Genomic DNA, 27,437 nt, shown 5'->3' with positions numbered 1-27,437 from the left:
TATAATGACATTATCCAATCACCTTCCAAAAGTTCCATTTATGATCACATGAGGCTTTAAAGAAATGTCTATATCTAAACCATAGTAATGTGACCAATTTAAAGCAATAGCTGAAACAGGGCTATACTTACAAGCTGTCCATCAAAGTTAATTAACTCTTAGGAGTCTATAAAAAGCCTTCAGACTTCACACATTAACCCTGGCATTCTGTGAGAGTTGGTCTTAGAATTCCATCTCCTGCTCCCACAAGGTGCCTATAAGGAATTTCAGTTCATAAATCAAGCTCTAGGGGCTAGGAAAAGTATGTTTAGGCAGACTAATATTGAGGTGCATGAGGAATAGCCTGTGTAGTAGTCTTGGTCAATGTTCAGGCCAACCTTAGAGGTCTCAACCTACAGATAAACTCCAACTCTTTCAAAACCCTAGTGGGCTTCAAGGGATCCAGAATAGCTGAAATAATTCTGATAAAGAACAAAGGTAAAGAGCTCATGTTTTCTGATTTCAAAATTTTCTACCAAGCTACAATTATCAAGACAGAGTGGTGGTGGAATAAAATAGATATATAGATCAGTGAAACACACTTGAGAGTCCAAAAATAAGCCCTTATATTTATAGCCAATTGATTTTCATCAAGAATATCATGATGATTTAATTAGAAAATGAATAATTCTTTTAACAAATAATGCTAGAACTGCATATCCACATGCAAAAGATGACATTAGATATCCATCTTACATTATATAAAACACTAGCTCAAAATTGATCAAAGTTCTAAATGCAGTGGAAGAAATTATAAGAGTTCTTAGAAGAAAATATATAAGTAAATCTTTGTAATCTTGGATTTGGAATGAGTTTTTTCTGACACCAGCAAAGGAAGCAACACAGTACAAAAATTGATTGATGTGGTTACTATAACCAAAACATTGGTATTTCAAAAGACAATATTAGGAAAATGAAAGTATAACATATAACATGGGACAAATAGCTTGTGAACCATGTATTGCTGTATCTAGAATATTTAAAGAATGATAACAACTCAATTAAAATTAATTGCCAATTTAAAATGGGCAAAGGCTCTCCCAAGAAGTTATACATGTGACAAATCCACAAAAAGATGCCCAACAACACTAGTTACTGACAGTGGGGGTGCAAATCAAAGACACAAAGAGACATTACTTCATACTAAGTTAGCTATAATAAAAAAATACTAACAAATGTTACAAAATATGTGAATAAATTATAACCTAGTGCAAATGTAAAATGGTGGGACCACTTTAGAAAAGAGTTTGGCAATTCCCCAGAGTTTGCATATATTCTCCATAGAGTCCCCAAATGACTCAGACATTGCATTCCCAACCATATACCCAAGACTAATGAAAACATATGTGCACACAAAAATTTTCACTTAATATTTATAACACCATCATTTACAATAGCCGAAGAGTGGAAGCAACTAAAATGCCTATCAAATGCTGAGTAGATAAAGTTTATTCATATAATAGAGTATTGCTTGTCAATAAAAAAGAATACAATGTGCTACAACACAGTTTGAACCTTAAAGAGTATGCTAAGTGAAAGAAGCCATATCCAAATGGCCATACATTTTTGAGTTCATCATTAGTGTGTTTGACCTGCCATAACAAAATGCCAGACACTGGATGGCATAAAGAACAAGCATTTGTCCTCTCACAGTTCTGGAGGCTAGAAGTCCATGATAAAGTGCCAACAGGTTGTTTCTGGTAAGAACTCTCTTCCCGACTTGTATATGGCCGTGTTGTTGCCATGTAAATTGTTTCCCTGTGTGATACTTTGGAGATCATGTTTGCCCTGTATCTCCTCTTATAAGGATACTAGTTTGGCTACTTTTCTTTCATTGCTGAGACAAAATACCTACACCCAAAAATAACGAAGGAAAGGTTTATTCAGCTCACAGTTTGTGGAGATTTCAGTCCATAATCAGCTGGCTCCAAGGTGGGTGGTACATGACAGAGGTAGACAGTTCATGGAAGCAGAAGACAGCAAGAGCAGCAAGAGAAAAGGGGGCCAAAAGGGAAATAAAGGAAGGAATGAAACAGGAGACTCTTTCTGCACCTTGTATTGTATGTAAGCTACCCACGCTAAAGTGGGTGTAGCACTCACATCCATAATTCCAGCACTAGACAATGAATCAGTCACGAACTCCACATTCAGCAACCTCTGAAAGGCATCCGCTATGACTGCATGAGGCTTTGGACACAAACCATAACAGATACTAACCCTCTCAGACCAGGGCCCCACCTTTCTGCTCTCATTTAACTTACTTTCTTCCTTAAAGGTCCTGTCTCCACACACAGATCCAATGGACTTCAACATGTAAATTTGGAGGGAAATGTAAACAGTTGATCTGTAACAGGCTGACATAAAATATCGCAGAGATTGGGTGGCTTAAGTAACAAAAAAATATTTTCTTGTAGTTCTGGCAACTGAAGTCCAAGACCAAGATGTTTCCAGGTTTAGTTTGTCCTTATCACCTCATTAAATTACAAATGTCTCCCTTCTTTCTGTGTCTTCTCAAGTCTTTTTTCTGTATACATATACTCCTGATTTCTTTTCTTCTTCTTACAAGGATATAAACCCTATCAAGATTAGGGGCTCACCCACAGGACTTTTATTAGCAATAATTACCTCCATAAACACCTTATTTCCAAATACAGTAAAATTTGTACTTAGATTTCAAAATATTAATGGGGGAGGGCACAATTCAGTCTATCACATCCGCTTATATCAAATGTTGAGAACAGGCAAATTTATAAAGATGAAAAGTAGATTAGTGGTCACCAGGATCCGGAGATTAGGTAGATTGAGAGTAACAATGAAGAGACAAATAGGCTTCTTTTTGGTGTGATAAAAACGTCCTAAGGTTGATTGTGAAAATTCTTGCACATCTCTCTGATTATGCTAGAAGTCATTGAATTGTATATTTTTATTTTTTATTTCACTTTAAAGACAATAAAACCAAGCAAAATGAAACAGAGTAAAGCCAATCAAAACAAAGCAGTATAAGTGACACAGGACTTCAAAACAATAGGAAATCAATAATGGTTACCATAATGCCTCTTATCTTCAAAATAGCTACAGATACCTTTAGACATAGTAAAAATCAAACAAAATAGAGCAGAATAGAACCAATAAAAACAAAACAATAAAGGACTTCAAAACAAGACAATAGTAAATCCAAAAATGGCTACTGTAATATACCTTGCTGTCTTTAAAATAGCTGCCCATGCCATTAGATATAACAAAATCAAACAAAACAAAACAAAATAAAACCCAACCCAACAAAACAATGAAAATGACCCAGGACTTCAAAACAAGATAATAGAGAATTAACAATGGCTACCATCTTTAGAAGGAGATCCCCCATAAATGCCACAGTGTGTACCCTTTATCCTCCAAATAGATGATCGGATCACTGGCCATATACCTAAAAGTCAATGAAATACCAAACAGCACAAGCACCAAACTGCATTTCACCTCCATACCTATCATCATAGCCTGTGTTTCTCCAGATCAGCAAGTCACTTATGGGGGGTGGGGAATGGGGGAGATGGCTCTTCTTGTTTCCCAGCTGTGCTGGAAGGGGCTGGCATCTGGATCTCCCCCCCAGGGGACAGTGCAGGGTGCTGATTCACAGGGAGGGCTTGCTTCTTGGTGACTTCTTGCTCTCTTCCCCTGCAGTCCACAAATGGTTCTGACTCATAGGAAATGGCTGTTGTCTGGCTCTCCCCACAGTGGCCCATGTATTGTGCTGATTCATAGGGAATACTTGCTTCTTGGTGACTCTGAACTGTACATTTTTAAACAGCTAAATTTATACTATGTGAATTATATATGGATAAAGCTGTTACAAAATATGAAAGTATATGTGGTAAGTGATATCACTGGTAGAATCTTTAAAAGATAACAAGATTCTACTTGTAAACATGGAGTTCAGGGCCATGACCTTATACATAAAGACCTTCTGGGCAGAAGGGCAGGTATCAGATTGAGGTCCATGCTTAGGGCTTCCCTAGCTGCAACCTTATCTTGAATCTGAGTCACAAAGGGTCAGCCTGGAGCTCCTAAATCTCCTGTCCAAGATCAGCATTCATCTTTAGAGACCAAAGAATGCCATCTGGGTCTGGGGAAAAGACAGTTGCTGAAAATGTGTTATTAACTTCTTTCTTGAATTCTTTAGATTTAGAATGTTAGACATTATTGAGCAGGTAATTTTATCATACTTGTGTTTCATGAGCTCTGGGTTTGCAAAGCATAAGCCAACCAAACTGCATTTATTCAGCACATATGCTACATTGCCATGTAGATTTATTTATTAATCTGCTCCACAGGACTTCAATACCCTGGAAAGCAGGAACAGTACCTCATTTCTGCATCCCAGTTCTTGCCTATTGTCAGGCTATATGTATAGGAAATGCTCCACAGATGCTTTTTAAATAAATGAATAAATGAGTACTTGACTTTTTTATGTTTAAATTATTGGAAGACACATAACTTGTTTGTGCTACATTGAACCGCCTTCATAACTGGCAAAATAAGAATCCTAACTAAAGCATTGATTTTTCCAGAGTTGACATAGCAACAATAATAATAGCTTAACACTGATTGCACAATTCTGAATTAGACTCTGCACTAAGAAATTTACACTTGTTATCTCATTTAATCCTTGAAATAAACCCAAGCAAATATTTTTATTACCTCTATTGTACAGATGTGGAAATTGAGGCCCACAGGCATTAAATGACTTGCCCAGAGTCACAGGAGAAATAGCAGTGGAGCCATCATGCAAATCTTGGAAACTCAAAGCTTGTGCTCTGACCATCTACGTAATCACAACTGCTCCATATCCAATTTACCATTGAACTTGAAAAGAAGGAAGAGTTGTGGCTTAAGGCGTGCTTTTCAGGTCCTGTTTCAAGGTTTCTCAGATTACCAAATAAATCCCTGTCTGGGTCCAGAATCACACACAACTTCTTCAAACTTATGCTCCATCATTCTGAGCTTTCTTTACTCCATACATCAAACTTACTGCCAAGCAGTCTCTGATGCTCACCGGAGGACCATGAAAAGTCTCACAGAAAGAACAGATAGGCTTCTTCCCTTGGCCATAAACTCAGTCCAAACTCACCCCAAACCAGAAGGCTATCCCCACTGCTTTCACGGTCCACTGCTTCAGTCTCTACAGACTCATGCTGTCCTCTCTCATTTTTTTTGTTGTACCTCACAGAGCTCTGCATAAAGGGAAACCTCAAAACAAGTTGTACGTTTATCTTAGTGGAACATTCTGATGTTTCAGGACAGCAAGCTTGGCTGGAGGTGTTTCAAAAAGGCACGCATCACATATTTTAAAAGTGGTTATAAGAGATTCAGCAGCTTTCACAATGACCTCAACAAACAAAGCTAAGTGTTTGTCATTTTTTGGTTTCTACATCCCAAAGCAAACAGCCTGGTATTTTCCTACTTTTTGTTCACATCTATTACCTAAGTCATGTATTCAAAGGCTGGCCACAAGCAAAGGTCTTTGTCTGTGAAAGGCCAGGGGAGGAGGGTGAGATGTTCACACCCAAAGTAGGGGTGCCTGCTGCCTACAGAGCTGGGAACCATGTAAGTCCAGTGCTTCCTACTAGAAAAGTTAAAGTGGGTCCAAAGCTCCTATTCATATTCAGGGCAGCCAGGGTATCTAGGTCTATGGTGAAATACTACAAAATTGTAGGACAGATGTGTCCAACCTGTGACATGCAGGCTAGACTAGTCTACATTATACTAATAATATAGAAGCAATAAAAGAAGTGTTGTTATTCAAGCATATGAACTATATTATATGTCTTAGCTGTGACCCAAATCATTCCTCCTGCTCAATACAACTCAAGCAGGCTGGGTGTGTCCAACCTGCAGGTCTAGTTGAGGCTCCCATGTTGTGGTAACATCCTCAAATGCATTGTCCTTCCTGTGAAGTCATGGGCAGAGAACAACAAAGTTCAGACATCACTCTTGAATTCTTTCAAAGCAGGGCAGCATGCCTCCTATCCCCCACCCTCCTCACCAATGCACAGTGCTAAGTGAGGGCCCATAAATGACACGGGGTCCTCGCCCCTGGCTCCATGGCAGGTGACTGCTTTGCTGCCTGTCTCTGCAAGCCCCATAAAGATGAGGTTAGATCTGCCCGGCTCCTCCTTGTACTGCGAGCACCCCAGCACACCCCTAACTTCATACCTTCATTACATCAATGAATCATGAGGCCAAAAGGGGAAAAGAAATATCTGGAAAGATATGGTTGAGGGCTAGGTGTGGTGGCTCACCCCTATGATCCCGGGGTAGAAGGCAAGTTAGAGGTCAGCCTGGGCAGTGTAGGGATTTATCAAGACTGTGTCTCAAGAACTGACTCCTTTTTCATGTGGAACACCTTGGATATCCTTCCAATAAGAATAAGTCAACCCTTATCTACTGGGGGTGGGGGTGGGTCTCTTTCATAGGATAAGATCTTTTTTGAAGACTAAGACACATTTTACCATTTCAGTATATTTTCAAAGCACTATACAGCATGGCTTTTTTCTTTCACTTGTTTATTATTTTGAGATTAGGTCTTACTAAATCGCCTAGGCTGGCCTCCAACTTGCAATTCTGCCTCAGCCTCTCAAGTAGCTTAGATTACAGAAATGTGCTACCAGACTTGCAAAAGGCTGGCTCTTAAAATTGTTATTCATGATTTTAATTGCAGTACAAAATATCCTATTTATTTTCAAGCTTATGTGTAGTATGCATATATTTTTGAAATACGGAATACTTTGAAAGTACAAAAAGAACAGTGATCAGAGGACATCAATTTTACAATGTTCCTTTCAATTTTCATGAAATTTGTAGAAGCCTAATTGTTCCATTATGAAATATTTGTTGAAAAGAATTTCTATTTTAAATAGAAAAAAATTTTTTGGTCTTTTTGAGACAGAATTTCACTATGCAGTTCAGGCTGGCCTTGAACTCACTTTGTAGCACAGACTGGGCTTGAACTCACAGTGATCCTCTTGCTGAGGCCTCCCAAATGCTGGAATTACAGGCATGCCACCACTATTAGAAATTATTTTAAATGTCATTTAAATTATCTATCATCTTGTAGTCCCCTAAGAAAATCACATAATACAATTTATGTATTTGCTGTATAAATATAATAACAACCAGTTTTCTATGTGTCATGTTTTGGATCTACCCAGTATTTGACAAAGTTCCTATAGAAAGCTTTTTAATACTAGTGTACTGTCCAAATTTTCTGTCACCGATATGATGATCTAAAAGATCTCCATTTGCTTTTTGACAAAAGATAGTCTAAACCAAATCTTTAGATGAAGTCAACCCTCACACCCTTGTATTTCATGCAGATTCCCATCGGAGAGGCAGGCACCTGACCCCAAGCGCCACACACAAGGCTCCCTGAGTCACACACGCACAGCGTATCGGTTTGATATTTTCTATTACCATATGTTGGGACTTTGATGTGCTTGGGTTCCTTCCACTTATAAAACAGGAGCCTCTCTGCTGAGGAGAAAGAAGAGGCGATCAGAATATTTCATGCCCCAAATGGAAATACAAACAGGGCAACGTATGAGAGATGGTAGCAGAACATGTCTGGAGAGTTAAGCCTGGGAGCAGAGTGGCCTGTGTGTGTCTCGCTGCCTCAGAAAAGGCTTGCTAGATACAGGTGGCGGAAGCAAATTGCCTGTCAAGAGATTTACTTCATAACGATGCCAGCCATGTAGAACAGCCACGGCGCCACCAGGGCCAGCGGCTGCTGGCCCAAATCTTCAGGGCTCTCAGGCGGGCTGCAGGAATGACAGTCCCGTGGTCCCCAGCAACAATCACATTCCCGTGTGAGGAAGAGGCCAGACAGCGAGGTTAATGCCACCAGCCATGCCTTCATGCAGCCGCTACCAACCCATCAGTCAAAGAAGCGGGAGAAAAGGAGTGGGACCAGGGAAGGGAGAGAGCTAAAATCAGGCCCAAAGGGCTGGGGAGGCAGAAGGAAGTGGGAGAGAGTCTCCATTTATCTTCAGGATCTTTCTGTCATCTTTGGTTAACAGAAGAGGGGAATATAGCCAGCAGTACAATGAAAGGACTGAGTGACACTATGACCTGACTGTGTCTTTCTTACGTTCTCTCCAAGTTTGATGTTCTCAGGTACCCAGGAAAATGTTGCCTACTGCACTCACACACAAGTCACACACACAACACAACACTGCATGTGTGTACATGCATTTCCCAGTGTCTCACTTGTGTCTGTTCATCTCTGTGCTTCAAACTGAAAGGCAGGAAGAGGCTGCACTGTGGCCAGTGAGCTGACCTCCTGTCTCACCACTTAGTTACTGCATAAGACAAGGATGTTCCTTGGCAGTGAGGTAAGGGTCGTTCTCAAATTCAAGATCAATTCTAAATGCTCCTTCATGCAGAGAGGAACTCGTATTTCTTCCGAAACCACCAATCCCTCTGTGATAGGTAACTGTGGTGAGGTCACAGGCAGGTTCAGCATTACCCAGAGCTCTGGGTGCACCTTCTAGTGGGTTCTAGCACCCAGACCTCTGCCATGGTGTGACAGTCCCAAGGCAGAGCTCTAAGCTAACAGCTCTACCTGCAGCTGCCCGCTTAAAGAAAAATTGGATTTCAAGTCAGAATAGATCCCAGAGACTAAGACAAATACAAAAAGCTCAATGAATAGAGATTTCAAACTTAGGAAAAAGGCTTCTTAGGAAAGAGGCAGTGTGGTAGATTGAGGAAGTACCCAAATACCATGATGTTAGAACTCGATCCTCTGGGAGAAGCGAGGAGACTTCTGAGCGAAAATTCAGAGGTAGTTGAGAGAAGACCAGAAACAGCAAAGAGCATTGCAGGCCACCTGGAGGTGGACTGCTTGGCCGGGCCAACATTAAACCTCCAGGGCACCTGGCACCAGATCGGAGACCAAGAAAAGCCCCGTGAGTCAACAAGAAATGTGCAGTAATATGGCTTTCACAGAAAAACCAGAAGGTGGCAGGAGGAGTTTCAGGGCCTTAACAAAGCCAGTGGCTGCTGGTTGGGAGCCCAGCCTACCTGCATTCTTCAGTGTGTTTTCTAAAGTCCTATCCTAGGAAAGCAGAAGGCAGCGCTCAGGTTCACTGAGCTAGAACAGCATTTTGATACGAGCAGATTTGGGCCCACCGAAAGAGTTATGCGCTTGGCAAGAACACCTCCCTGAGTTCAGACAGCAAGCACATCTGTGCCTCATTGATGGTGTAATAACCCACATTACAGTTTTGGCTGAGAACACCTGTGCATGGCCCAGAAAGTCAGCCCAGGGCAACCATTATGAGGGAGGTGATATTAATAGTCCTCATTCAAACCTATGCCTGTAGTGATAGCCAGTAGTGCAGCTGTGGTTAGGCATCTGCCTTCCCATTGCAAGTCTGTATTTTAGGAGTCTAAAAGAACTACGATCTGCCCTGAAAGGGAAACTGTCATGGAGCAAAGACAGTTTAGCTTTAAGAGCTGGGACTGTATTCCAGTTATCCATTTCATCTGCACACTTCCAGCTCTGTGGGATATGAAGACTTAACTGCGTTCCTGCCCTTGTCTGGATGATGGGAATGAACTGCCTGAGGGTGGAGGGTTCATTTCTGAGCTGGCTCAAGGGAAATGTGGTTCCTTAACTTTTACAACAATGGGGGATGCCAAGACTTCCACCATGCTGGGAAGTAATGCTCAGATGGCGACCACGCGTCCTAGGTGTGTGCCTTTGTGCTTTACTTACCGTTACCTGTCCAAAATGAGGGAACAAAAAAATTCTAGTGCTCCACTTGGGGTTTAAGAGGTTACAAACGGCTGGATCTTGCTCACTTTCAACATAGCACCTTTCTCTGATGAAAGGGAGACCAGAATGTATGCATTTCACTGATGGTGGCTTGAAAGGACTCTGTTATCTTTTATTTTGACACACATGCACACATCAGAGTGCTGGGAAATGCATTCCTGTCCTCACCTAGACAGGTGAATGTTAGATGGTCTGGAAACCTATAATACTGTCCCAGTTTTGAATGTAGAATAACTGTTGTTTGTACGAAAATATGAAGAAGTAGGTCTGTAGAAAACTGCTATTGATTTGAAAATATAAGCAGATTTTATAACTTATGCTTTTTCTAACAAATATTGCTTGGGAAGAGAAAGCTCATTATTGTCTTCAATATATAGTGATCCTCTCTGCACACACAAGAAGGACATTAAGGCATGAGTATGCTGCTTCTGTGTTTAGAATTCTTCAGTAACACACACACACACACACACACACACACACACACACACACACACACACTTCAATGGCTTCCCACTGGATTTCAAGGAAAATCCACACTCTGTGCCAGGCCCTCTCGGGGCTCCACACCCCAATTATACAGTGGTACCTCAGTTCACAAACTGAATTCATTCCCCGATTCTGGAAAAGGTGGTCGTGTTCATGTTCATGTGGGAAAGATGTCTGTGGTTGTGTTCACCACTGGAATCAGAGTTCATAAACAACAACAAAATTTTGCCTGATGCTTCGATTTGCTTACTAAAGTGTTCACAAAAAAAAGCACTCATGAACCGAGGTTCCATTGTATTTGGTTATCTTAGTTTCCTGACTATACCAACCAGCCTTTTTTCTGCCTCAGAGATTTTGCATTTATAAATCTCTTTGACTAAAATCATGTTTTATGAATGCAGGGAATCTATCATAATTGTGTTCTCCATTTCTAATGCATAGTGAGTGTCCATGAATATTTGTTGAATAAATTGAGATTTATATGATTATATAAGGGTAAGCTTTGTAGCAAGTATTCTCTTTGTAGTGTACATAAAAGTATCATTTTCCTCCTAAGTGTTAACATCTCTACTTTGCAGAAAGGAACTAAGTTCTCCACACCAAATGGCAGTCTTGCAAATTGGAGGAATTAAGAAATTCTGTTCTTTTACATCTTCCCACTTTCTAGCATCCAAAATGTTACCAAATTTCTGAGGGTTTTTAAGCTAGCCGAGGTGCTCCTATATCTCTTGGAAGTTCTACAACCCAAATTTTTACTTGATTGACTTTGAATTCTGACAAATAAAAGGTAAGCCGGGGATACAGCTCAGTGACATAGTGCCTGCCTGACAAGTGAAGTCCTGAGTGCAGGAAAGAAAGAAAGAAAGAATAAAGGTTAACAATGCACCTATGGCAATAAAAAAAAAAAAAAGAAAGAAAGAATAAAGGTGACATCAACATTACCTGCTTCTCCAGGTTGTTAAGGATTCCAATGAGACACACATGCATAAAAGCACTTTGTACACGTTCATGGGAATGTTTGATACTGCTTTCTCATGTGCACAGTTAACTGGCTGTTGTTCCAATCAAATCAGTGGTTCTCAACCCTGGCTGCACATCAGAATCATCTGGAAGCTCTAAAAAAAAAAAAAAAGTCCAAATACCTACATCACTCCCTAAACTATCTTAAGATCTCTCTCCTGGTAGGACCTAGGCTTGAACCTGTTCTTTAAGTCTTCCAAGTGATTCCATTGTTCAGCCTAGGGTAAGAAGTAAGGAATAAATGTTTCTCAAATTTGCCTGATAATAAGGAGCCCCTCAGAGCCACAACATCTTCTGAGTCAGCTTTCCAGAGAAGGGGACTGGGTGGGAGCTGGTTTGTCCCACAAGGACTCTATCAGCAACAGCAGGGGCAGTCTTTTGAATTGGAGCTCTATGGTTGGTTGGAATGGACATTGTTTAAAGTCTTCACACTGGGGGCTGGAGGTTTAGCTCAGCGGCATAAGCACCTGCCTTGCAAGCAGGCAGTCATGAGTTTGATCCCTGGTACTGATAAAAAGGAAAAAGACAAAAAAAAAAAAAAAAAAAAACAAAGTTTTCACAGTTGACTCATCTTAAAATCACATGAAACCTGGTAAATCCTGTGAATGGAAGGCCAATATGTGTTAACCAACTATGCAAACAATAAACAATACAACTGTTGGCTGTTTTTCTTTGTGCAGGAATCAGCAGCCACTTTCTACTTCAGGAAATCTTAACTGAGGGGCAAAAAATTTCAACATGATGAAATGTTTCTGAATCAACCTACTAGGAATGCCAAGAAAAATACATTGAAAGACAAATTAGCTCATTTGAGTGGAAACGTTTGTGTGTTGTGACATAAAATGATACTCTGAGCTTTTTGCTGCACAATAGAAATTGACCTCTAAATGAAACAGACATAAATAAATCTTTATTTTTCCTCCCCCAAAGGGATATATTGCACTGCTCTATGAAGCATCTGCCATTGCTTTGAGCTTGCGTGGGAAAGTCAGGCAGATCATGTTTAATGTAAATAATATGTAGAGAAGCTACTAGGTCACAGACAAGTGGTTTGAACAAAATCAGTTGATCGGCTGCTCATACCCAAATTGCAAAACTGAGCTCAGCTCTCTGTGCAGAAGTAGGTATCTCTACTGCTCACCATGTTAAAGGTATAAAACTCTACTGAAACTGTTGATCAGTGAGTTCCTGAACATTCTAATGTTGCCTTTGAAAAGTTGTCTTGTGGAATTCCTTTTCCTCTGGAATCACGTCCACCTGCCTGACCTGCATAGTTAACCTTAAGATTCCCTCCTTCCCATGTCCTACATTGTTCAACTCCTGCCTTACTCGTTCCCAGCTTTGAATCATAAAGTCTGTCAGTATTTAGTGACTACATTTTCTTCTAAGCCTTTTAAGAAGAAAGATAATAGAAGTTGGTTTTATAAATCTAAAGGTTTAAATATTTGTGTTTCTTTCATATTGGCTTCGTACAAGTTACTCATTTCTAAACTTTGCCAGAAAAGGCATTTGGGAATTATAATGTTGCCTCAAGTCTGAATTTTATTTTGGAAACTATAGCAACTTGATCTGTGTAATAAGTGCTTGGGTTAATACACATTAACCATTCCCATTCCTTAACATCCTTCTTTTTTTTTTTTCTCAGTGTGGAGGCTCAAATTCAGGGCCTCACATATGCTAGGAAAGTCCTCTATCACTGAGATACATCCACAAGTCTCCGTTTTATTTTTGATATTTACTTTAGCAGAGAAAATACAATGTACCCTACTTCTTTGTAGTCTGAACTGCAACACAACAATGTTGTATTGGTTTGTATTTGATGACAACTCTTAATAAGAGTAGGTCCTAGGTGCCCCGTGGAGCTGCTGGGAGGTAACAGAGCCAACCCCTTACTCCCATGGTACCTATGGATACCAGGTTTTAAACAAGAACAAAGCACTGGGCCAGCCATGGTGGTGCATGCCTGTAATCCCAGTACATGGGAGGCTGAAACAGGAGTTCAAGGCCAGCCTAAGCTACACAGTGAGGTCTTGTCTCAAAAAAGAACAAGAATTCTCAGCACTCCCAGGTGTGGGTACCCTCCCAATGACCTGGATTTTTATGTTTTTGTATGTTGTTCTACTGTGCTTGGCTGTTACTCTAGTGTCACAGCATGTATTTGGGGGCGAGAGACAGACAGATGTCAGAAATTTTTTAAAAACTAAAAATGAATCATTGCTAGTGACTGTCCTCTATTGTCAGTCCATTCCCAGTCCCCATTTCTCGCAGCCCTCATGTTCTGTAGCTCGACAGTGCCCCATCTGTGTGTGTGAGCATCTGACTAGTACGATGCATGGGATAAGGCACAATTACGGTCCCAGAATACAAGCCCTATTCATCTACTGGAGATTCCAAACCAAACATCACAGTCTGGTGCTGTGCTCAACAGAAATTTATTTTCTGCCAGTTCGATACGCTGGAAGACCAATATGAGAGCATCAGTGGGTTTGGTTCCCTCTGAGAGCTGAGACAGAAGAAGGATCCTCTGCCGGCCTCTTTCCTTGCTTGTAGGTTGCATGGCATTCTCTCTGTATGAGCATCTGTGACCAAATCTTCCCTTCTCATAAGAATACCAGTCACGTTGGATTAAGACACATCCCCATGATCTCCTTGTAATTTAATTACATCTGTAATTATCCTAAGACTAAAGTCACAGTCAAAGGTATTGAGGTTATGACTTCCACATGAATCTGGGAATGAGGGGGGAACAATTTGACACACCAGTATTATACAGCATTATTCAAACTATGTTCATATATTATGAAATCTAAGCTATGGGGGCTGGGGATTTAGCTCAGAGGCATAAGCGCCTGTCTTGCAAGCAGGCAGTCATGAGTTCAATCCCTGGTACCGATAAAAAGACAAAAAAAAAAAAAAAAAAAAAAAAATCTAAGCTATGACATGAAAATATATTTGTAGAAAAAATCCCTAATGGTGACATTCTTCATAAGAGGACTTTCCTGGAATAGCTGAGCTCCCTCCTGCAGGTGAGTGGGTGTCTCCCACAACTGAAAAAGATGGTCTCAGAGTTGAGCTGTAGATCTTTCCCTGATCTATAACTATAACCCTGAGAGGCACTGTACTGTGGTACACTCTGATTTTATGGGCTTGATCTCTTTGCCCTAGAGAGCCACTCTCAAAAACAAAGGCTCTAATCCCATGAGGCAGAATTTCTCTCAGTTGTTAGCATGGAGAAAAGAGCCTCCCTTAGAAGAAGACAGAGCTGGATATAGAGGAGCCCTGCGGCCAAGGCCAAAGAGCTGCTGGATGGTATCTCGGTGGAATCTGGAGAACTAGGACCTGGGCCTCTTGCCTCATAAGCCAAGGCTCTTTCATCAGCCCACAGTCTTCCATCTGAAGTTCTCCTACCCCTCTTCTCTCTATCAAAGTGACCCACTTTTGCTGACAACACTGACCTTTCCTCAACCACTTTCATATCCCCAAAAAATTGTTTCATTAAACTAACCTCAATTGGGGCTGGGGATTTAGCTCAGGGGCATAAGCGCCTGCCTTGCAAGCAGGCAGTCGTGAGTTCGATCCCTGGTACTAATAAAAAGGAAAAAGACAAAAAAAAAAAAACTAACCTCAGTTGATTAGTAAGTATATTATGGATGCCCCTGAAGAAGATTAGAATTCAGGAATTACAGCATCACTCTTTCCTCCAAATCCTATCAACCCAAAGAAAACCCCTGCGGCTAATCTGTATAAGGTGTCAGGTTTCTTTACCTTCAGTCCAACCTTGTCTTCTTGGCCCTAAGTGTAAATATATGCTTGAAGATAGGAGAAGCATTCCGTGGGAGATCTCCTACCACAGCCTCCCAAGTGCTAGGATACAGGCATGTGCCACCACCTGACTGTTTTTAGTTTTTTGAGACATTGTCTCAGTATGTAGTTCAGGCTTGGCCTTTAACCCCCTCATAGCCCAGGCTAGCCTCCAGCTTGCAACAATCCTCCTGCCTCAGCCTTCTGAGTGCAAGGATTACAGCACCACTATACCTGCCTCTAATTCGGCTTCTTTATAAATAAGCAAACTCGTCCAGATAAGTAGCTTGTCCAGGGCCATCCCTTTAAAGAGAGTTCTGAAATTAGGTCCCTTTCTGTCTCATCCAAACTTACTCATCTACTGAATGGCTATTTTAGCTCACTCCTAAGATAAAGGAAGTTTAATTCTTGTTTTAGTTGGACTTTCCTCATAAAGATAGAAGAAACTGTAACCCAAAAGTTCTCTGGTGTCTTGATGTGGCTCTGTCACATTTATAATATTAAAGAATAGACTGTGCTTTCTGAATATTTACTTTTAATGTGAATATTTTCTGACTAGTCACTGATGTGACTCATATCTAAACTTACCTGTGTGGGGGAAATGTCACACATATTCACTTTTAACAGTGTAAAGGATTATGTAAGACCTGTGTTTTATTAAAAGGAAAGTTTTATTAATTTGAAAAGAAAATTTTCTTTTGAATGTCTGCAAAATTAGTGTTTTTTGCAATCTCTTTCTTTTCAGGGTTAATAAATTGAGTTAAATTATATTGAGCCCCAGCGAGTGTTCTTTAGAGTTTAAAACCTGGCGGATGGGCCAGCCCTCCTGAGCAGTCTCAGAGCAGAGGGTGTGCCCAGATGCAGACAGCTCATGCTGTGCAAACGTTAATTCTAGAACATTAGACTTACCGTAGTAAATGGATTTCTGGATGTTTCTCTGTGGAAGTCTTGGAATAGTCCTCCCCTTCCTTTTCTTCAGCCAAGAAAACTCTGAACCAGAACAATTCAATTTCAATTTGTGGAAAAACTAAACTCAATGAGCCAAACAGTGTGAAGGTGGGTTAGCAGGGGACAGGAAGGAGAGGCATTTTTACTCCTGCTGTGTGTGATGAGAATATCTGCATTTCTATTTAAATGTTCTGAGACATATTTACAAGCTGTGCTTCTGAGGGGTGTTGGCGAGCTGTGCTTTACCATCTGGGACCCTAGAGAGGGAAATTTGCTTTTGTGTCCCAGTCCCTGTGTTCTATGTGAAGGATTTGGAAGGAACCTCGGTGAGGCCACAGGAAGCAGGAGCTGCCTCGGGACATATCATCCCGAAGGCGATTTGTTTTAAAGTTGATAATCTCTGGGGCTACTTGACTGTCCCACATCTGCCCTGAATTGAAAACAGATTCCTTTAAGAGCCTTCCATCAGTCCTGCAGATTCGTGAGTCAGAGAGGAAGTAGGAGCACGGAGGAACGTATGGCCTGACAGACACGAGTAGCTCCCTGCATGGAGAACGCGGAGCCCAGGGTAGGTAGCCCGTCCGTTTTTTAGTTTTAAGATTGCCATGCGTGCGTGTGTGTGTGTGTGTGTGTGTGTGTGTGTGTGTGTGAGTGTGTAGGCTGAAGTATCCAGGATACAACTCGTGGGAACTGTCTGTGGGACTTGTCAATGCTACTAAGAAACTGATCGAAGTTGCGAGGGACAGGGAAGCTTCTGCTTGGGAATTGTTCTGCCATGTTTTGCCATTTTTATGGCTTTGTCATTGATCAGATGAGGTATATTGAGGTAATTTTGCAGATGTTTATTTTCCGCCAAAACTCTAAAAAAGGTTTTGTAAACCAAGGAAAATTTTTACTGTTACAGAGTTTCTCCACCCTCTGTTTATCTCTGAAATGTTTAAAAAGATTCCCACATATGCTAAGAATGAAGGAAGTAATTTTGTACTGTATGTTACAAGCCCCTGGGGACTGGACCATCAGATTAACTATGTAGCATCTGAGAATCTGGGGAAGGCATTCTCTTCTCAGCTTGCTGAGCAACTTTGTGTCTGTCTTCTCTATAGAAATAATATTTCATATGCATAAAGTTCTTTGCCTTTTTAATTAACTTGGAGATTAGCTTTGTTCACGAAAGACCATTAAAGAAAGAGAAGCATACGGAATTCACAAGCAAAGCTCTGCAGGCCCAGTAGCTGAACGTAGCCATGCTGGCTCCTTGGGCCTTTCTAATTCTCATATCCAGACTGGGCTTTGGTGAGTGGAGCCCTTTCAGGTTGGCTCCCAGAACTCTGTTTTTTCTCATTGTCTCTGAGGAGCTGAGGACAGTGTCTGGAGCGGCAGGTACCTGATAAGTACTAGAGAAATGGAAGCCAAATGGTGGGAAGGAACTCTAGAAGAAAGGGCACTTTGGACATGCTGAGCTACCAAGCCTCCACTTGGGTGAATTTCTACTCTCCATCTTGGGAAGATGGAACTGGAGGTAAACAATAGTGGCGATAGGGCCCAGGTGTGACAGCGCACTCCTGTAACCACAACACTTAGGAGGCTGAGGCAGGAGGATGGCTGCAAGTTAAAGGCCAGCCTACGCTACAAAGTGCGGTCAAGGCCAGCTTGAACTGCTAGTGAAACCGTGTCTCAAAAAGACAAAAAAAGAGAATAGACTAAATAGGATAACAGATAATTGAGAGAAAGGCATCCAAGTGCCATTCAGAGCAACTATGTATAAAACACATAGTGAGATGATTATGGAACAAAATAGAAATTCTGCAGCCTGAGTCTGGAGGGCAGCAGCTGCACCCTGTGCGAAGGTCAACAATCCAGGAAAGCTGGGAGAGGAGGGAAGGGTTGCACACATGGGCTTGTTTCCCTTACTGGGGCAGATGTGCTCAACCGAAGCATTCCAACAAGACAAAGCCATCCTGTTCCATGTGCCACCCCTGGACTCAGAAACAATATGCTGAGCACAGCCCAGTTGGCAGGTAAAGTTTTCAGTCCAAATGCCAAGAGGCTGCTCCCTCCTGACAGATTGCCCGCAGTTCTTAAAAGAGAGAAGTTTCTTTGGATGCCAAAATTTGACTGGAAACTGTGTCATGGGACTATGCTCTCTTCATCCCAATGAGACAGAGGCTTTGTTTCAGAAAAAGAAGCAAACACATTCAGGGTTTTGTGCTAGGGGATGCAAAAAGATGTATTGATCCACTCAGACAGAAAAGGAAATTAAGCTTAGAGGTATCTTTTTGTCCTATCAAAGGCAACCAGCAATGAACTTTAAAATTAAGAGAAACAGTTCCAGTGCAGACCAGATTTCTAAGAGAGGATTGCATAACATATCTTTTTTGGGAGGTGGGGGAGAGGGGTGGTTAGCAGGAATTGAACTCAGGACCTCACAGTTGCCAGGCAAGTACTGTGCCTCTGAGCTATATCCCTGGCCCCTGTGTAACAAATCTTAATTTAACTCACCAAGTTAATCCAGTTGATTAATTCCTCAACCCCAGAACAAAAGAGGAGTGTGGAAGGGCTGGCACACTGATCCTTGGATTATAAATTTAGCTACAGTTACCTTAAGTGTAATCCACACCCGAAATGACCTTTGCAACTTCCTTGGTAAAAGGGTAAGCAGGTCTTCCTAGGGGACAGGGTCTTCTTTCCCTGGCCCTACTTTTACTCCCCATCAGGCCCTTGGTGATATGGCACCATTGCACCGATGACCATCCCACCACGCCAGTTCACAGCCCGACTGCTGTCCACAAGGGCTTTTATTTTTTAAGCCATTGTTGGGAATTCAGAACACATTGTCCCCCAGGAACAAGGTTAGGCTCCCAGTTCTACTCCTGACTACAAATTCTCCATAAACATAGATAATGTGCTGAAAAGCTTTTGGAAAAACAGAGAAAAATCTATCATGCTGTCTAATTGTGTTGGAGAACAAACTACAATGAACTGTGATAACACTTTTGAGAACATTTTGAATATCCTGAGGATTTATTCTTAGCCCTGTGGACTGTTCCTTTCTTGGCCTGGTCCCTAAACATCTATCACAGGTGCTTCATCTCCTCCTGCTCCCCCACATGCTCTCCTAGTCTAAACTCAAAGCAAATTCTTTGGTGTACTTTCCAGTATGGTTTCACTTGCCTGGAATGTCTTCTTTCGCTTCAAATTCCCGGCAAACTCTTGATCAAATTAAACATTAACACAGCTAAGTCTCCTGTCTAATCCCTTGACCTTAAATTTTCCCTCTGAGAAAAATTTAGCACACAAATTTAGGTGGCTCTTCCAATAATCACCTAACGTTCCAAGTACCCGCATTACAAGACTCTCTTGAGGGGCTGGGGATTTAGCTCAGCAGCATAAGCATTTGCCTTGCAAGCAGGCGGTCGTGAGTTTGATCCCTGGTACCAATAAAAAAAGATCCTCTCATAGAAACATTTAAAATCCTCTTCTTCATCACTGCTGTATTTCAATAACATCTTATAAATACTGCTGTATACTTACACTTACTACATTATACAAGTTGTTTGTTTGTTTGTTTGAAGATGGGTATTTCTTCAGAACTTATTACAATGCCTGATATATAGTAAATAACTAATAAATAAGCATACTTGTATGAATAATCAGATGGATAAATATGTGACTGGATGGATAGGTGGGTTGACTATATTGGTAAACAGAAAGATTGAGGGTGATTGGATGCATAGAGCACTGGAGAAAAAAGTTTCATTTACAGATGGGTGGAGATCTATACAGAAACTTCTATAAAATTCTGAATAAGACTTTTGACAGTTTCAAGAGGTTAAGACTAACGGAATTTGTCCACTTTGATGTTACTTCTATTTTTATATTTTAGGGGCCCTACAAGTAGTGGCAAGAAACTAGACTTTAAAATCAGAACATACGTGCTGCCGTTCCGGCCCTCTCCTTTCTAGCTGGGTGGCCTTTGGTGTGTTATTTACCCGGTTTTCCCCCTTCATCAGAAGATGGAAGTAATACCTGTCTCAAAAGAGTTCTTGTAAGGATTAAATCATAATCCATCTAAAAGCTCTAGGCAAGTGCTTAAACCACGGTGGAAGGTAAGTGTTAGTAAAACAGAGAGCCTCAGTCTGAAGGGCAGACACAGCACTTTGAGATGAGGAGGAACCTGGGCCGCTCTGCCCGGCCATGGACTCTCCCCTCGTGCTGTCTGGTCTCCTTCCTTCTGCTACAACACATCAGTAACCTGGCTCTATCTTTTGTCAGCCAAGTCCCATACCATCTGAGTGATAAATAAATAAATGGAAGTCAGAAGGATGAAAAGAGGACAGAGAAAAAAGTGTTGAAGATTTTTTTCTTGTAACCTGAGAAGTGCCTTACACAATTCCCAGTATTCCACATGTGTAGTAATGCCATTCATACACTGCTAATCACACACCAACCCTGTTCTAAGCTTCTCACCAGTCTCCACAATAACATGGGGAGACAGGTACACCAAATCCGTATCTTGCTGAGAGGAGAGGGCACGCAGCAGGTAACCTAAGTCACATGCGTGGGTATCTGAAGCCAAGCTGTGTGGCTCCTGAGTCGCATTCTCAAATGGCAGCCATAACTGGATGTCCCGTGGGATGGTACTTGCAGCTGATGGCCAAATGGCCAATTCAGCTACTCTAGTCAACAGCACAGTCCAGTCTGGTGGGCAGCCCTATAAATATTCTTTTCAAAATAGCATGTAATACCTGAAAAGTTAGAATGAAAGGGCATTTGGTTCATTAGGTGCAGCCAGCTGCGTGATTGTGCTGAGAGTTTCAGGAAAAGTTGATCTGATTGTCACTGGTCAGAGTTTCTGGGATAGAAACAAGGCAGAGGTCAGATGGTCTGGGCCACTCAGGGGCAGAAGAGAACCATCCTTGTCCCAGATAATGCCCAGGCAAGCGTACTAAATTCTTACTGAAAACTTAATGGATATTATTATGTTGGCATTCTAGTTGTTTTCCAGATTTGAAAATAATGAGAATTATACTTTCTTTTTAAGTGTGTGTGTGTGTCTTCTGTCTGTCTGTCTGTGTTGTGTTTGTGTCTGTGGTACTAGGGATCAAACCCAGGTCTTCATGCATGCTAGGCAAACACCCCAGCACTAAGCTGCATGTTAAACCCAAGAATCAAATAATAATAATAATAATAATAATAATAATCTTCAACTCCTCTTCTCCTTCTCTTTCTCCTCCTTCTCCTCCTCCTTTTTCTTCTTCTTCTTCTTCCCCTCCTCCTCCTGCTCTTCCTCCTTCTACTTTTTAGCAGGTTCTCACTATACAGTTTAGGCTGGTGTTAAAATCACCCAAGCTGGTGTTGAACCTCCTATCATCCTGCCCATGGTCTTTGGAGTGTTGAGATTACAGCATCTGTCACTGCACTCAGCTTAATTTATTTTTTAAGCAACAAAAGCAGAATACTCTGTTTATGTTTCCTAGATGGAGTTGGACAAATTCATGTTCTAAAGTAATTCCATTATATTTATGCTTAACTTGAGCTCCTACCTCTCCCCAAAATTGCCTTGAGCAATATGATCCTATTTTCTTCTATTAGGAAAGTATACATGCTTTCCTAATAGTTAATACATCCAACAAATAAAACAAATTTGATGCAAGAATTTGTTAGGCAGGCTGGGCATGGGGATGTGTGTAACCCCAGCACTCGGGAGAATCACTGTGAGCTTGAGGCCAGCCTGCCTGAATTGCCTAGGAAAACCCTGTCTCAAAAAGACCAAAAAGATGAAAAGAAAAACAATTTGTCAGGCAGGCAAAAATCATGTAGATTCTTCCTCCATCCGCTTATATGAAGTATTATAAGCGGTTCTCAAGCAACATCACTAAGCAGATGCTTGAAGGTGATTTTCTGGCTGTCCTGTCCGCCTTGTGCGAAGCGATCCACCAGTCCCGCACCAATGCTTTAGGGCCTGGTTAGTGGATGAAGGGGGTGCTCACTTCGGCAGCACATATGCTAAAAAACATAGGTGAATGGGTGGATAAGTGAATACAGAAGGTAGGCGGGGGTTTGTCTGCCTGTAACACACTTGATCATTGGCTCATCCTTACTTCTGATGCAGATGAACTAGAAAAACAGTCTTTGATGTCTAGAATCACAAAAACCAGCAGCCAGGAGGAGTTCCACTGCCCCTGTTGGATGCCATGAGGGAGCAGGAAGGAGAGGATGGAGACCTAGTAGGTGTCTCTGGCTCCTTTTTTTTTTTTTTTTTTTTTTTTTTTGGTGTGTTCTTGTTATTGTTGTTTTGTTTTGTTTGCTTTGTTTGTGTTTTGCGGCAGGGTCTCGTTACGCAGTTTAAGCTGGCCTTGAATTCATTTGTGTAGGCCAGGCTGGCCTCGAACTCACCACAGTCTTCCTGTCTCAGCCTCCTGAGTGCTGGCATTACAAGATGAGCACCACCACACTGTCTCAGTCCAGCATGGCCAGAGAGCATCTTGTCTAAAAACTCATTCATGTAAAATTCAATCCCCTAGGGGTTGGGGATTTAGCTCAGCGGCATAAGCGCCTGCCTTGCAAGCAGGCAGTCGTGAGTTTGATCCCTGGTACTGGTAAAAAGGAAAAAGCCAAAAAAAAAAAAAAAAAAATTCAATCCCCTTCGGAGCATCTGTACATCTGTGCAGATGTCCTAGAAATAAATATTTAATTCCATTTTAATTTGATTTGAATTCTAAATAAAAGACTGTCTACAAACTGACTAAAAAGAGCTTGGCTACCCCAAAGTAGGTCAAAGAGAAAAAGGTACTTTCAAGTATACAAAACATTCCTATCATTTAAAAATTAAACCTTTCAAGTTCAGTTGGACCTTTATTAGGGCTGAGGACCCAGCACAGCAGCCCAGCGCCTACCTGGCAAGCACGAGGTCCTGAGTTTGATTTCCAATACCCAAAAATAAATAAGTAAATCCTTAATGTAAATACAAAATTTAAATTAGTTGTACCTTTAAAGAAAAAAAATTTTATCATTAAACTACCCAAAATGCAAAATAAAATAAAATAAAATAAAATAAAATTATGGCACTAAAATAAAAACTAGCCTTTCAAACACAGGTTGAATTTTAAACAAATATTTCACTGGGCAAAAGGACCTTTAACAAACTAATTTTAAAGGCCACCTGACGCATTTGAGTTCAATCCCTGGCAGGGGCAGGGAAGAAAATATCTATAAAAATCTTGGAACCAGGCACAGCTGTGCACACACATGGTGGTGGATTAATAACTGGTGGTCAACCTGCGGGAGAGCTGAACTGAATCAGCGTGGTGCCGAGCGTGGATGGCCCACCTGAGGATGTTACCAAGATACAAAGACCTGGAGAGGAAGGAGGAGACTGTTGGTTCATCATGGTGTTCTTGTGTTCTCTGTTGCTGTTGGCTCTCCTGGAAGAGCTCATCAAGCTTCTTTCCTGATATGAACTTGGCTGTTCTCATTGTCAGAGGAGCTCGAGACCTTGTCACTTGGGAGAGAGCTGGTTCACTTTGGGAGAGTGCTGGTGTTTACCATTTCCTGGGTTTGGAGGGGAAAATGTGTGCTGTTCAATCTCCAGGAGAAGCTAATCATGCTGGCTTCCTGATACGAACTCGGCTGTTCTTATCATTGGAGGAGCTGAGGACCTCACTGTCACTGAGGATGGCTGTGGTAGTTTTGGGGGGAGCCCTGATCCTTACTTTGGGTGATGCTTCCTGGCTCTAGTGCAAATCCCTCAGCCTGCTGACACAGACTTTCTAGCTTTCACCGCTGACCTTGGGACCAACAGACCAGCATGAGTCATTGTTGTGGGTTCTAGGCCTCCATTTGGACTCATGGAAGGCACTGTCACAGGCTTTAGGTCTTCAACTGAATTTGTACAGCTTATTGCCCTAGAATCCAGGCCCTCAGCTGGATTCTCTAGGTTTTTAGTATGTGGACAGATTTCCTGCACTTTCTTTGTATTTGACTCCTTGGGTGACTATTATAAATAATGCTATAAATTGTGCATCCTGTATTGTCTTGTTCTCTTTGCAAACCCCTGACTACAACACCCATAATCCCAGCTACTCAGGAGGCTGATTCAGGAGAAGCACAGGTTCGAGGCCAACCTAGGCAAGTCTCAAAATAAATTTTTTTCTGAAAAGGGGGTAGGGATGTAGCTCATTTGTAGAACATTTGCTTAGCATCCAAAAGGTCCTAGGTTTGATCCCCAGTACTTAAAAGAAAATTTCCCATCCTAGCGCCTAGACCATAGAGATACCCAATAATACTTGTTAAATAAATGCTGAATAATTCTGGACTAACTTAGGCAACCCAGCTCAGACATCTGGGTAGGCCCTGTTGACATGGGCTAGAATAGGTTATTATTACAGGTAATTCTTAGATTACATGAAAGCAAAACCTCCTAAAAGAGGTTTTTATCTCTGGGGGGAAAAAAGTCCAGGCTTCTAGGACCTGCCTCCTGACCTTTACAAAAGAGTAACATTACAGTTAGAAGCTGAGAGTTCCATGAGATCATATTCATCCATCCATTGTTTAGAAGATAAACCGGTTGTGTATAACATACCAAATGTTGTTCTTGTGCTTGTGAGATGATAGTGTTACCCCCGTGGAACTTAACATTCTCCACAAAGCACGCGTGATGTAAGTCCTTCTGGGCCCGAGCACAACACCTCTCTCGGCATAGACAGCAAAAGCTGCCTCGAATAAGCAATCAGCTCAGAAGTCAGAAGTTGCCCATTTGAATCTGGGCTCTGCAGCTTGCCAGCCATTCATCTATCTGCCAGAATCCAGAGTGTCCTGGGAACAGTTTCTGAGCCACAGCCTTTGTCCAAAAACTGAGTATAATAAAACCCACCTTGTAGGGGTTCATGGTGAAATGAGACATACTAACTATAACCTATCCAAAGAGTCCCTGGAACATAGTAGTTGCTCAATAAATGATAACCTGTTTCTATCTTAAGGAAGCAACAATTCATGAAAGTGTCAAAAAAGAAGGATATTTGGGGTTAAAGTGAACAGTCAGGAAATGGTGTATTCCTCTGGGCGCATTTTACTAAAGAGGTATATTTTCAACACTTTTTGAGATCGCAAGCTGACCTAAAGTTTGTTAGACATGTAATCACACATAAAGGCATGATTTCTCATTAAGTATAACATTTTGAACATATGCTCTTTTTTTGTTGTTGACTCCTCAAACACCTATGTATTGAAAATAAAGCGAGAAAATAAAATAAAGGCCCCAAACCAACAGTGATTGGGCAGGGGTGTGGGGCACAGAGTTGAGACATGCAGGCCGGGAAAGAGCACGCTCTCTGAAGCAGCCGAGGCCTGAAGACAGAGCCCGGGGGCTGGACGGAGGCCTTCCCACCACCTCTCCAAGCCCAGATCCCTAACACCGCAGCTGGGTTTGCACACAGGCTCTCCCCGGCCCGCTCTGCGGGAGAGCAGACGAGCAGGTCCTCTTCCTTATGCACCACCTTCCTGGCCAAAGGTGGATGAATACAGACATTTGAGATGCACAGCAAGGAGAGCCCTGAGCCGCACATTGCAGGGCTTCCCTGGCTTCTGGCGCCTCCGCCTTACCTGGCCTGGGCGCAGAACCTTCTGGCGACAGGGAAGGCAGTGGGGCTGAAGGACACGTTTCTCTACCAGACAGCCTGAGCGCGCTCAGGGAGAGAGACGGGAACTGCAGAAGGCCGAGCAGACACAGGCGGGAATCAGGGCGGAAACCCTCCGTTAGAGGCACAACAGTGAAGCTCCCAGGGAAGGAAAGTTCACTGAGAAGCGCAGTAGGGTTACAGCACAGAGAATGGAAGCCGGGCAGAGCTGCAGGCGGCTCGGATGGAAGCTGCTGCTGCCGGAGCTCGGTGCTGGGGCCGCCCTGCGTGGAAAGCCTGCCCACTCTGACATCAAAGCAACGGGAGATTAAAAATCAATAAATGGTATCTGTGTGTCCGGAGGGGGAAAATAAACAGGAGAAGTAAGTGTAGATTTATTTTTAATTATTTTACTAGCACACTTTAGCATACGTAATAATCCCATTCACTGTAGAGAATTTGTACCTGTACATAATATACCCCAGTTCTTCTTTCTCCCGTCCTCCCTCCCAATCCCTGCTCGCCGCTCCCCCTACAGACTGTTGACACTGTTTTCCTTCCATTCTTTTTTTTTCGATCCCTGTTCTCTCCCTTACCTCCTCTTACCCCCTTCCTTGTTCCCCTTCCCATTTGACCATTTTCTTCTTCCCAGAATCTAATATCCATTTGGGACTTTATTTACCCTTTGGGTTTCTCACACAAGAGAATCAATGCATTATTTAAACATATGTGCCTGATTTATTTCACTTAAAATTATGTCCTTAAGGTGCACCCATTTACCTAAAAATGTCTCAAGTTTATCCTTCTTTATGGCAACATAGTATTCCATTGACTATAAATACTATATTTTCTTTATCTGTTCATCTGTTGATGGGCATCTGGACTGTTTTCAAGATTTAGCTATCACAAATTGCACTTTTATGAACTTCTATGCATACGTTGCTGCGATATCATACTTTTAACACTGTAAGGAAGATACAAATAAGGGGAAATAACTGGGTCAAATGGCACTTCCATTCCTAGTTTTCTGAGGAATCACCGCACTGATTTCCACAGTGCTTTCCCCAGTCTACACTCCCACCAGCAGCAGAGAAGGATTCCTTTTCCCCACAGCCTGGCCAGCATTTGTTTGTTTGTTTTTAATGATTTTTTTTGTACTGGGAATCGAACTCAGGACTTTGCATTTGCCAGGCAGGTATTTATGCCACTGAGCTATATTTCCAGCCCTTGCTAGCATTTGTTATTGGTTGATTTGTTGACAATAGCCATTCTTTGTGGAGTGAGATGGCATCCCAATGTTGTTTTAATTTGTATTTCTCAAATGGTCAATAATGTTGAACATTTTTTCATATGTTTACTTTCCATTTGTAATATATGCATGATTTAGAAATAAGAAAAGAGGGGTAGGATGTCTCGCAGTGTACGAGCACTTGGCCGAGGTCCTAGATTCTATCCCCAGGACTGCAAAAAATAAATAAATAAATAGAAATAAAAACAGAAGAAGCAAATGTGGGGAGGGCGTCAAACAAAGCAAGTGAAAGAGTTAATAGTAGCTGAGTCAAAGCCAAGCAAGGTGGTGCACACCGTAATCCCAGCACTTGAGAGGCTGAGGCAGGAGGATCGTCATGCGTTCAAGGCAAACCTGAGTGGGTTCAGAACTAGCCTGAGCTCAAAACTAGCCTGAACTACAAAGTGAGACC

The 27,437-nt window shown here is 41.8% G+C and overlaps 1 protein-coding gene across 2 annotated transcripts in view; it reads left to right on the top strand.

Annotated features, from left to right (window-relative positions):
• Sash1 (SAM and SH3 domain containing 1) overlaps nucleotides 1–27,437 on the top strand; it is a 302,233-nt gene that overhangs the window by 57,888 nt on the left and 216,908 nt on the right. The window contains exon 1 of one of the 2 annotated variants that reach the window (XM_063233027.1): nucleotides 16,587–16,691. The exons of the other annotated variant lie outside the window; for it this stretch is intronic. Coding sequence (XP_063089097.1) covers nucleotides 16,671–16,691 — 21 coding nt within the window. The 5' untranslated portion in view covers nucleotides 16,587–16,670. Of the gene's footprint in view, nucleotides 1–16,586; nucleotides 16,692–27,437 lie in introns of those variants that run through there. 2 annotated transcript variants of the gene reach the window in all.

The sequence above is a fragment of the Cavia porcellus genome, unplaced genomic scaffold (genome assembly GCF_034190915.1).
Source record: "Cavia porcellus strain 051 isolate PalLab524CR breed Dunkin Hartley unplaced genomic scaffold, mCavPor4.1 scaffold_22, whole genome shotgun sequence".
NCBI classification, from domain to species: domain Eukaryota; kingdom Metazoa; phylum Chordata; class Mammalia; order Rodentia; family Caviidae; genus Cavia; species Cavia porcellus.
Note: the sequence above shows the minus strand (reverse complement) of the source record. Positions and strands in the feature narration are given on the sequence as shown.